Genomic DNA, 12,052 nt, shown 5'->3' on the forward strand with positions numbered 1-12,052 from the left:
CAAAAAAAAAAAAAAAAGTTAAGATTTTATTACTGGAGATCCAGTAGTTGTACACCCAACAACTCGGCAGATTCTTTCAGGAAATGGTTGGCTGTGTTAGCTGTAATTTGCACCAAAGTTAACTTACCTGCTGTGCTTCTGATTTTGGTGTGTCAACAGTCCAGCACACACTGAATTACTGAGTAATTCAGTGAAAGATTAATCCGGTCACTCAGTTATTGATTCAAATGCAGCAGTTGAAAGGCTCTTTACTGAAGATGTAAAGGGGAAGTCTAAATGCAGAAACTTTAGAATTAGTGCTGTTACTTTCTCCTACTAAACACCACTAGCCTTGTATTGCTGCACTCCTCCCAGCTTTTTTGCAGGCTCATTGGAGTACAACCATTCGTCTGATTTTGGAAGGTGACCTTTTAAAGTAACAGTGAACAAATCACCATTGCAGTTTGTGAATATGCTAGTTTAACAGCTCTGTGGTAGGCTACTTTCTCCTCCTCCTCCTTTCTCTCGACCAATAATTCTGTAGTAGATATGGCAGCTTTGTGCTTACTCCAGCAGTTTACAGTACTGCGAAATCCATCTATAGCGTCACAGTGGGTGTTTACTAATATCTGCTGCCCAACAGTATAGAGTTCAGTCTTCTTTTCAAAATAACTCTTAGGATCTCAACAACATCTTGGGCATATGTGGCAATAACTGATGCTAGCATTCCCTATTTTTATGTTTCCTATTCATTTCTGATGTTTGTTAAGAACAGAAAACATATGGAAGTGCTGGCTTAGTGCATGGATGTACAAGTTACACAGTGAGCTTTAACTTTGGCTTGAAATGCTTTCAGACTGAGGGATACAGGCTGTTACATCTTGAAAAAATAATCCTTTAATCTGAGACCACAAATACTAAAAGGCCTTAACCATTTTAACCTGATTAATGTGAACACAGAGCTTACTTTGTTTAGTTGTCTGACATCTAGTTTTAAATGCTGAACTAGTAATGGTTCATTTAGAGAGAGTTATGCAACATCCACAGCATGTTTAAACTCTGGATTATGTGTCTCTGTCCATACATCTGTGCATTTCTTATCAGTTATACAGAATTATTCTACTGCCTCATTAATGTGTTTTTGTTTTTTTAAAACTCAAAACAAGGCTTTTTTTGTGAAAATATTTTCTCATTTAATTTTGGTTACTTGAGATATTCTCTGTTACTGTTTAATTCTGGGAGTTGGAGTCTATGAAAACGCACTTACTAAAGTTTAAAAAATAAAAAAAAAGGAAAGACTGCAGTTTTTGTATTTATTCTTTCCTCAAAGTGATTTGCTTTTCTACTGTGTCTTAGAATTACTTTTGGAAGGTGATAAGAGAAATAAGCATAAGCTTAGGTTGTAGAATAAGATTCCCTGTGATTTGTCACATGTAGTATTTGGATGTGTCATTCACAAGTTGTTTAACTTTAAGCCTTCTTGTGTTATGTAAGTAGTGCATGATTTCAGAAGGGCTTAGTGGGAGTAATAAACCCGGGAAGACATTTACAATGCAGTACTGAAATTATATGGATCCTTTTGTATACCTGGAGCATACTGTATAAATAAGCTATTTATTTTTACAATAAACTATGCGTTTATGCACAGCTGGTCTGAGTTTCATAGCTCCTTAGTGATTTCTATGTTATTCAAGTCATCTGGGTGTGACATTTTGTGCAGATATGTTTATTGTGCAAATATATCTTATTTTGTTGGCAGTGTTTTTTTTAATATTGCTTAGGATTTAATCTTTCCTTTATTCCTTCTCTCCTTCTCTTCCCCTACCCACCCCAACTTCATTTGTAGTAGAGAAGGTGAAAGAACAGTTGAAATTATCTTTGGAAAACAAGAGTGGCATGGTGCAAACAGGCGAACTGACAGTCGTGCTAGATGGTTTGGTTGTTGAACAAGAATCTCTTACAAATCTCAGTTCACCAGCAACCAGTAAGTTGAAACAAATCAGTCATAATTTTGATTAATACTTCAGACAGGTTTAGTAGAATATTTGTATTGATTTTCTTTTTCTTTTTTTTACTGTTCAGTAGAAGTTCAGCAAAATGGAGAGGCTGTGCATGAAAACAGAGATGCTTCGGCAAGAAGTGCATCAAGGTTGGAATTTATTTTTGTGTTTTAGACTGTATGTAAAGTATATCAGCAAATTTTATCAGTTGACATTTTTTTGTTTCTAAAGATGAGAGATCTTAACTACCAAACTCTTAATTATTTTACCATAGGTTTTAGAAATATAGTTTAACAATGACATAATTCAGCTTGGCAATAATTAAATTTACAATTCTGTTTTTCCTCTCCTGTTAAAACCTGCTTTCATGATTACCTTTTAATGTGTAGCCCTCTGAAAATAGATTTCAAATGGCTTGAATTTTTTATGAAATCCTGCAGATGAGATTTGGGGAGCAGTGAGTGGCACAGGATGGTTTTGTATACTTTGTTCATTTGTTTTCTTTTCTGGTGTCTTACGAGCAGTTTCTGTTCATGTCTAACAACTTTTTGCAACGTACCATCTGAACAGAAGGAAAAAGAAAAAAAGCCTAAATGACTTCCTCTTCATCCAGTTCCTTTTTTAAGGTTGAGATCAGGAAGTTGTTAAACAGACTTGTACTGTTTTTAGGAGGTGGTATTCAGAATGCTGAGCCAAAGAGTTTGCCTGCTTCAGCCTAACATGGCAAGAAAAAGACTTGGAGATCAATTTCAAGCTTCGATCTTGAAGCCACCATCTTTATACCAGCTCATTGACTGCATACAGGGAAATAGAAGTAGCCTCTTTGACCTCTCAACCACTAGTGAGTTGAGTAGGCCAGTGTTCAGATCAATGGTCTGCCAATTATCTTGCAGTCAATGCAGATTATTTAAGTTTTTTACTTAAAAGATAGTGTGAATAAGTATACAGTCACTGTGCATTTGAGTGACAGGAACACATTTATCTTTGTAATATGATTATTTTCTTTGTTCCTCATGCAGTGAGAGAAAGAGTTATACTCATAGGTGGTGCTTTGGGATAGTCCCTAAGGCATTTTTGGAAGATGTATGCATCAGTTGCTCCCACTCAACTCTCTAATATCTCATAAAGTAAAGTCAGAGTGGAAATGGGAAATCTTATCAAAGTTTTCTGAAGTTCTTCAGGATTTATGCCTTTTTCTGTAATTGTTTTTGTCTTGCACTTGACTGCTATCTAGGCTGCAAATATATAAACTACTGTGAATTTACTTATTTTCTTTGTGTATTTCTTTTGTATGCTATAGTGTGGGATTTGAGTTCTGTGCATGACTACTAAATGTGTTTGTCCTAATCTAAGCTGATGGTTTTTTATTTTGTTTTTACCAAGGTCTGCCTGTGATGTTTCTAATGGGAATGACAATCAAGTACCTTCAGACTCTGTAGTACAGAATGCATTCTGCATCGAAGCTGTTAATGGAAACAACTCACCATCTCCTACACATGTTGCAGCCAGACCCAAAAATACACCTGTACCAAAACCACTCGGAGCTGAGCTTGTCAACAGCACTGGTAGGAATGGGAGAATTATAAGAACATTTATGTTAAAGCTTTTTGTCTAATCGAAATTAATCTGAAACTGAATCACTTTTTCTGCACTTTTTAAAATTAGATTTCAAGAAATATTGAATGGATGTCTCTGGGCTTTAATTTATGATCTTGAATTTCCACTCCGTTATTTTTCTGTAGTAGATCCATTATTATAAGTGTACTAACTTTCATACTTACCTGTGAATTCTCATATTGGATGAAGTAAGCAGTAAAATATCCAGAACTTCCTTCTCTGTCCCAGATTACCAAACAACATTACTGATTGTTGGGAGGAAGACTGAGATTTCTTTCATATAATTTATTTGAATAACTCCAGTTAGGTTTCTTTTGCTATTGGATAAATCTGCTGCATAGTGCTGTTAGGAACTGCTGTGCCTAGAGTTAAAATATAGACACATTTTGCTTTCCGTTTTTTGAAAAACTATGCTGTTTCAAAACAGATATTGGCAAAATAGTAAATTTCACACTTTTCTTAAACAGAAAAACTTTGATACTTATCCTAATTAGGGGAAACATATGGTACAGTAAAAGAGTTGAAAAGCAGGTATTTATTTTTGTTCTTCAAGCAAAGCTTTGTACCTGATCATGACTATATTTTTAAAGCACTTGCCTCAGCTGATTGAGTGAGATTACAGTGCAGCAGAGGAAAAAGATACTCTTAAATAGAAATACACAAGCTGTTAAGAAACAGGAGAACAGAGACAGTTAAGCTTCCTTTAATAGAGTGGAAAATATTGGAATGGTGGCAAGATGGCAGAAACAATGATAAACTTTAAATGGTAGTAATTAAATTAGGCTCTGTGAGCTGTATCTTTTTTTAGACAATTTGAATTTGATTCCTCTCTCTTTTCATTTGAAGGCCAAAGGGCATATGTATTATTTAAGCACTGTTCTCTTTTTCTTCAATTGCTAAGAGATCTGTTTTAAATTGGAATTTGGATAGAGTAATTGCAGTAGTAATTGATTTGTTCAAACAGTAATATTGATGAAGTCATCACTGAACTTGCAGTGAGACAGTTTTCAACTACTATATTGGTTAGTGGAGACATTTTTATTTTTAGAAAAACATAAAATGAGTCTTCAGCATTTGTTGATCACATGGTTTCTTTTTTTTTTTTTCCCCCTTGTACTTAGCAGAATTGTAATTTTGTATGATGTTGCTGGAACTGCTGTTTTAGATCTAATTGGTAAGGTAATCAGCTGGTGTATCATAGAATGATCATAGAGTCACAGAATGGCCTGGGTTGAAAAGGCCCACAATGATAATTTAGTTTCAACCCCCCTGCTATGTGCAGGGTTGTCAACCACCAGAGCAGGCTGCCCAGAGCCACATCCAGCCTGGCCTTGAATGCCTCCAGGGATGGGGCATCCACAACATCCTTGGGCAAAATGTTTTATGTATCTGTTTTGGAGATCAGCTTACTAAAAGAGCTGATGATTTGTCAGTTATTTTGATCCTAACTTAATTCTGTAATTCCATTGATTGTTTCATGTGGATGAGTTGAAATTACTTTTTAAAATGAAAGTTGAAAGTTAACCTGGCTTTTTTCTATTTTGATAAAGTTGTTACTATAGCTAAAGCAGTCATTTAAAGAAAACTGATCAGATTGTCTGTAGTAATGATTTTTTTGTTTAATCTCAAGCTTTATATGTTGTTTAAATAATATGAATTCTTGACATATCTTGTTGTAGTTAATCTGTTGTATGTGAGCTGGAAGTAGTGATGTATTAGTCTGGAATAGCTGTGTTCATGAATCAGTGCCTTTTACAGACCTTACACATCTACTGCTTATACAATCATATTGTATAAGCTTGTCGTTATGCGTTGTAAGCAAATATATGTGGCCTAGTGATAATTCCTTAAAGAAACTGACTTGCTATTTTGAATACATTAGTGATTACTGCTTAATTGTGGATTTTTTTTTATTTTTTTATTTTTTTAAATTCGTGCATGTGTTTTTAAAAGGAAGATGAGATTTACAATTTGCCAATGTCTGTTTTTGCTTTCTGAGAAAGCCAGGTAGCGTTGACATTACAGCTATTACAAGTAGTAAGTAGTCTTGATTTTGTTTATTTGTAAGAGTACTGTACAGGATTAAAAGAAATGAACTCTTTAAAATGATGAAACACCATTTTATAGGCACTAGGCTAGAGTTAAATTTTGCACATTTCTATCAATAAGATTACGAGTGTAGAGAAATCTTAGTATTTTGACCTCAATTCTTAGAATTGGAAGCATATAATGTGCTGTCAGTTAGAAAACAACTTGAAGTGTGTTTTGCATATACTATTTTATCTTGAAGAAACTGATTTACAGCTCTAAAAGAGGTATAAACTAGCAAGCTTAAATATAATTGTCACTGGTTGGTGTTGATTAGGGGTTCAGAAAATGAAAACTATGAATGATATTACACTACTTCACACAATGTCCTAGGCTTTTGATGGGGTCATATTGACTACTGTACCTGATTTCACTGGTTTGAGGCAAAATCTTGTGCCGAGATACTGTTCTGCTAAGATCTGCAGATGAAGAAGACAGACTATAGCAGGGTGTCTTGTGGCAGGACAGTGGGGAATGGTTTCAAACTGAAAGAGGGGAGATGTAGATTGGGCATAAGGAAAATGTTTTTTGCAGTAAGGGTGGTGAGGCACAGGAACAGTTTGCCAAAGTTGTGCCCCATCCCTGGAGACACTAAAGGTCAGGCTGGACGGGGTTCTGAACAACCTGATCTAGCTGTAGGTGTCCCTGTTTATTGCAGGGGAGTTGGACTGGATGACCTTGAAGGGTCCTTTCCAACTCAAGCAATTCCATGACTGTAACTGGTATTGATGCATTGCTTGCCAAGTGGACTTGAGAATACTAAAGCCTTCTTAGCCCATTTTTCCTCCCAAACCTGTCTGCTCTAAACCTTCTATGAGATTATGCTTGCATGAATAAAAGAATTTACTTTGATACTATTATAATTTTTGTAAATTTTTACTCTGTATCAATTGCATTAGTATACTGGATCTGCTGGGATGGTGTTAATTTTCTTCATAGTAGTTTGTATGACGCTGTGTTTCAGATTTATGAGCAAAATCATGCTGATATCACAGTTATGCTTTAAATGCTGCTGAAGTGTTTCTTCACAACGTGAAGTCCTTATGTGTTTCTCATTCAGCCTCTTCTTAGCTGATGAACAGTTTGGGAATGCTCAAGAGGTTGGGAGTGGAAACATCCAGGCAGATGACCTGAACCAACCAAAGAGATGTTCTTTGTCATACAATGTCATGCTCAGTAATAAAAAGGGAGAGGAGAAAATTTGGGGTGGTTAGTCATCTTTCTGCATGGGAACTGGATTGCTATGATTCTATCCATGGGAGGTGGTGAATGATTGCCTTCACATCACTTATTTTATTTCATTATTTCTGTCATCTTCTAATTCTTTTCTTACTAAATATTTTTTTATCATAGCACACAAGTTTTCTTGCTTTTACTTTTTGTTTTCTCTTCCCTAGTCAAGCCGTGGGTGGAAGTGAGTGAGTGGTTGTGTGGTACTTAGCTGTCTATCATAGTTAGTTCAAAACAGTTAGCAAAATACAATTTTTTAGCACATATTGATCTTGTTAGGGATGCTGGGGTGTTTTTTTTTAATGTGATACACAAGATGATATTTGCTTTATTGTAGAATTTTGTATTTCAACGCCTAAAAGGGTAAAAAAAATAATAAAAAAATCTGTAAGAGCTGCCTCTTTTTTTCTGCATTTCATGTAGTTAATTGGCTCACAATACTTTTCTTTCCTGTCATCCTAATCAAGATATTTTTTTGAAGTTGGTGCAAGTTCTCAAGCAAGGCAGTACTGTTTCTTGGGAAGTGTTTACTTTTTGCTAATCTCAGGAATAAGGTAAATGTTGTATTGAGCAAGATATGCAGAAACTAAGAAATACTCTTCACATGGAAGTATAGAGAATGGCTTGCAGACTGTAAGTTTTAGTTACAGCTTTAACTGAAGCTGGTGCGCTGTGACTTTTTGTCATCTTAGGCAAAAGTGTTACTTATGGCACATAGGTGTGACTTGAATCAAAAAAAGGAATATGTTTAATGTAGTTTACTCCAAAATCTGACCAAAAAGTTTAACTCTTTGGACTCTGATATGCAAATTTTCTTATTTCCCATTTCTCAGTTAATGGTGAGACATCTTCCTCTGTACCAGAAACTGGTAATTCTTCTGTCTCTGAAGCTATGGTAGGTTCAGAAGCTCCCATGTCTACAGATTGCACTAACACTACAGCAGAACCTCAATCAACAGAAGAAGCAGCTAGCTGTTCTGAAAGCCACACTTCTACGCTATCTGTTATGTCTGCTGGACTAGAAGCTTCAACTACTACAGACTGTGCTCAGCCTAATACCACAAACAGTACAGCAGCAGATGCAACAAAACCAAGGGAGTCCTCCTCAGCCTCAAGTGCATCAGGAGAGCCTGTAAGACAGCAGACTGTTAATGCTGGCTCAGAACCTTTACCAGCAGGGTATGTGGGCTTGAATTTTAACACTATTATTGTGTTTTATCTTAATGTGTGTACAGAGAAATCACAGTTTAATTCCCTACAGGGGCTGCCAGAGATGGGCTTATATGATCTAAAATGAGGTTTGTACTATTCTGTAACTGGCTGGTAGCTTATGTCTCAGAAACTAGCAGCTGATCATTTATTTTCTGAGACAATAATGTGATCTAAGTAGAGGAATTCTTGGGCGTTCAGAATATGAAGAAGTTTCATTTGATATCACCCAAGTAAGCTTGAATATAATTCATTGCTGCTTTGGTTCTTATGTTGTGGGTATGTAGTAGGGACTAAAATATGAAGAAACAAAAATGAATAAAATAGTCTAGAAATGTAGGTTCTTGCAGTATAGGTATGTAACCAATAATATTAAAAATACAGTGTGTGTATTTGCTCAGAATAGCTAGAAACTTTTAGTTATCCCAAACAGAAACTACTGCTGTAGTCCTAAACCTTAAATGCAAAGTCAAAAATGAGCTTAAACATCAAATGAAAACATAGTATGTACTCAAATAGATATTTGATTATTTATTTATATTGAGATATACTTTATGTTTGGGTGAAAAGATGTCCTCAGTAACTAGTTGAAGATGTGAAAGTTTTTATAGTACTCTAAATATTATTTTAGTATCTTTTTTAACACCGAAGTAGTTACTTGCTGGAAGTATATAACATTGTGCCATCGTAGCTGATCTTTCTGAGATCTGTCTTGTATCTACTCTCTCTGACAGATTCAGTAAGTAATTAGTGACTTTTCATTGAATTCCTGTAGATAAACATGAAAACAGGAATCTCAAAAGACAGAAGTACTGTGGATACTTTGTTGAGGAGATGTCACAAGGTTCTTAATTTTCAATTATTTTGAAAAGGAAATCCTTTATAGTAGGGAATTTCTCTTATTTCCCCTCCCCACTTTTTTTCTTTAGTTATATGCTTTCCCATTGGTCGGGTCTTGAATTCGGGCCTAGTGGACACTACGACTGAATTCATTACTTTGCCATAGTTCCCCGATGGTGTTTTCTTCCTCCTGAATCTATTTGAATCTCCATTACATCGAGCCTTATTAACTCTCTAACATGCTTCTACTCCTCTTTTATGACTTTATAATCTTGGCATTTAAGATCTTGAACTACAAAAGAATTTGTAGAAATTTTATGAATAGCAAGTAAGATGTTCTGCCTGCGTTTTTAGGAGATAAGTAATTATGCTTATAAGAAAAACATAAATCTAACAGAAGCAAGGTCTTCAGCTCATTGTCTGACATGTATTAATGGGAAGGGAAATGAGGACAAATATTGCAATATGACAGTCCTCAGCAGCACAAATCTTGAATTGCTCATAATGTTTTACCCAAGTTCAATGTAAGAGCTTTGCAACAAAAACTGAAGAAATAATCCCCAGGAATATCAGGTAGAGAAACAGGACAGAAAGTAGAAACATGGGAGAGTTATCTGCTAGCACACATTTGAGATTCACTCTGAAAGATCCTGTTGTTTATTGGATGAGACATGCTTGGAAATGCAAATAATTTGTTTCTAAACTTTTAAAATGAAGCATCCAAACCTAAAGCAGATAATTACTTTCATTTTCAGATACCTCAAATAGAATTTAGAATATCAGTGTATGTTTATTTTATGTTCCACTTCCCTTAAAGAAGTCTTTATGGTGGTATCAGTCCAAGCAGGAAGTAAATATATCCTATATGTATTTTAGTGTGCATTGCCTTCGGTGTTTTAGAATGAGGTTTGGATTGTAGGGTGTTCATTCAGTAGCAAAATGCTTTTTTGGCTTACTGGGAAAGAAGCCCTAGGGAAGTATTTTCACCTTGACTTACATGAAAGTCTTTTTTGTCCTGAAGGTGGGAGCAAAGAAAGGATCCTCATGGGAGAACCTATTATGTTGATCACAATACACGAACTACAACGTGGGAAAGACCACAGCCCTTGCCTCCTGGGTACTGTAGACTTTTCTTGATTTAAAGTTGATAATGCTGCTATATTCTTTTTCTTCTAGTGCAAAACAAACAAACAAACAAACCCTACTATCTTGGTTTTAATGAGCAGTTCATTGAAAACGTATCATCCACTATAAATTAAGAAATCTTAACATACAGTTACCTTAGAACTGTGTTAATTTCCATAAGAATATTGGTGTATCTATACGTATTTCATTCTGATCACTTGTTCAAACACAGCTGCTAAATTATGTTGTTCTTCCTTTAAAACTTCAGTGTTAAAATAATGAAGATTTTACCATCTTTATTTAGATGGCATCACTAGTGTAGTGCAGTGGTTACCAACCTCAGATTCCCAGGCAATATTGAATTTCCTGTGAAACCTGCCAATATTGATAATTGTCACAAGAAATTACACAGTTAAAACTGAGGGTGACAGTGTGAGACAAGGATGCAATTGCCTGAGTGTTTGCCCAGTGTGCTCTGCTCTCCAGCCAGTAAAGCTGGAGAGTGCTTTTTTGTACTTTAGAAATTAAGATCATGCCTATCATTCTAGTACTTCATTCAAATAATATCTAGGATCTTAGCATAAAGAGAAAATGAGCTATGCATTATTACTGGAAAGTTTAGCTGTTAATGTTTGTGTTTCTTGATAGCTGGGAAAGAAGAGTTGATGATCGTGGAAGAGTTTACTATGTGGACCATAACACCAGAACAACAACATGGCAGCGACCAACAATGGAATCAGTCAGGAACTTTGAGCAGTGGCAGTCTCAACGTAATCAACTGCAGGGAGCTATGCAACAATTTAACCAACGATACCTCTATTCGGTAAACTTTATATAAGCTTTAGAAACGAGAAGAGAGATATAGCTATATTTCCTTTTGAATTGGTTCCCTAACTTGAGCCACGTGAACTGCGTGATACTTTTAACGAAAGTAGTAACTGGTAAAAGTAAAGCGCACCCTTAACTGAAAAGGAGTGTAAAACCTGGATTATGAGCACTTTATGTATTAAGTGGCATTCAAAACTTTTTTAGTGATTAGGAGTCTCTCATCAGTACAGGTGGTAATTCTTTGAGCTCATTTTGAAGCTTAGGGAACTGGTTCAACTCTGGAATTTCAAACATGGCTTTCCATTTCTCTCATGTAGTTGCTTACTTAAATTTACTGGTAAAAACTATCACGAGCAATTTCAAAGACTACATTAGCCTGGAGAAGAGAAAGCTCAATGGAGACCTCACTTTTCAGTACTTAAACGGGGCTTTAAAAAAATGGGGAGTGACTTTTTACCTGGGCAGATAGTGACGGGACAAGGGAGAACAGTTTTAAACTAAAAGAGGAGAGATTTAGATTAGATGTGAGAAGGAATTTTTTTTCTTGGAGAATGGTGAGAAGCTGAAACAGGTTTCGCAGGGAAGCTGTGGATGCTCTGTCCCTGGAGGTGTTCAAGGCCAGATTGGATGGGGCCCTAGGCAGCCTTATCTTGTGGGTGGCAACTCTGCTTACAGCTGAGGAGTTGGAACTAGATAATCTTTAATGTCCTTTCCAACTCAAGCCATTCTGTAAATCTATTATATATGGGTTGTTGAGATAGGGTTTTTTTCATTTCTGACTAGATAAATAGAACAGTTTTTTATGTTGGTTTTGTTTTGTTTTTGTTTTCATCCATGGCACTTGTGTATCACTATTCTAAACACTTCATTGTAAGACTTGAGTTCAGTCTCTTAAATTAAGATCCAGTCCTAGAGACTTCGCAAGTGAAACATAGCTGGAATGCTTGAAGAAGAAACAACTTCATTTTGACTTCTGGTCTAGGACTGTATACGTTAGGAAGCCTAACTTTCCTCTAAATTTGATAAAACTCTTTCAAGTATACCCTTTGAAGTAAAGGATGTTGCAGTATTTTTGTGTTTAACACTTCTCAGCTTTTTGTTACCTAATTAGACATATCACCAGCAACTGCAGAAAT

The 12,052-nt window shown here is 35.7% G+C and overlaps 1 protein-coding gene across 2 annotated transcripts; it reads left to right on the forward strand.

Annotated features, from left to right (window-relative positions):
- Positions 1-1,806: 1,806 nt before the first annotated feature.
- Positions 1,807-10,941, forward strand: LOC104910388 (NEDD4-like E3 ubiquitin-protein ligase WWP1). 2 transcript variants are annotated; one of them, XM_010709084.2, is made up of 6 exons: positions 1,807-1,963; positions 2,062-2,128; positions 3,363-3,544; positions 7,748-8,093; positions 9,985-10,080; positions 10,737-10,941. In XM_010709084.2, exons 1-6 carry the CDS (start codon positions 1,876-1,878, stop codon positions 10,924-10,926), a joined length of 969 nt encoding a protein of 322 aa, XP_010707386.1. In that variant the 5' UTR covers positions 1,807-1,875; the 3' UTR covers positions 10,927-10,941. The 2 variants fall into 2 exon arrangements, with proteins under 2 accessions (XP_010707386.1, XP_010707387.1); XM_010709085.3 differs by having other exon boundaries at positions 1,808-1,963; positions 2,065-2,128.
- Positions 10,942-12,052: the final 1,111 nt, after the last annotated feature.

Source organism: Meleagris gallopavo, chromosome 3, assembly GCF_000146605.3.
Source record: "Meleagris gallopavo isolate NT-WF06-2002-E0010 breed Aviagen turkey brand Nicholas breeding stock chromosome 3, Turkey_5.1, whole genome shotgun sequence".
In the NCBI taxonomy this organism is placed as follows: domain Eukaryota; kingdom Metazoa; phylum Chordata; class Aves; order Galliformes; family Phasianidae; genus Meleagris; species Meleagris gallopavo.

What these genes read in the sequence shown, in the direction of transcription:
- LOC104910388 (XM_010709084.2), top strand. Translation starts at nt 1,876, where the DNA reads ATGGTGCAAACAGGCGAACTGACAGTCGTGCTAGATGGTTTGGTTGTT. An exon ending in TGAGCTTGTCAACAGCACTG is followed by an intron (nt 3,545 to 7,747) that starts GTAGGAATGGGA and finishes CCCATTTCTCAG; the next exon opens with TTAATGGTGAGACATCTTCC. An exon ending in CCACAGCCCTTGCCTCCTGG is followed by an intron (nt 10,081 to 10,736) that starts GTACTGTAGACT and finishes GTTTCTTGATAG; the next exon opens with CTGGGAAAGAAGAGTTGATG.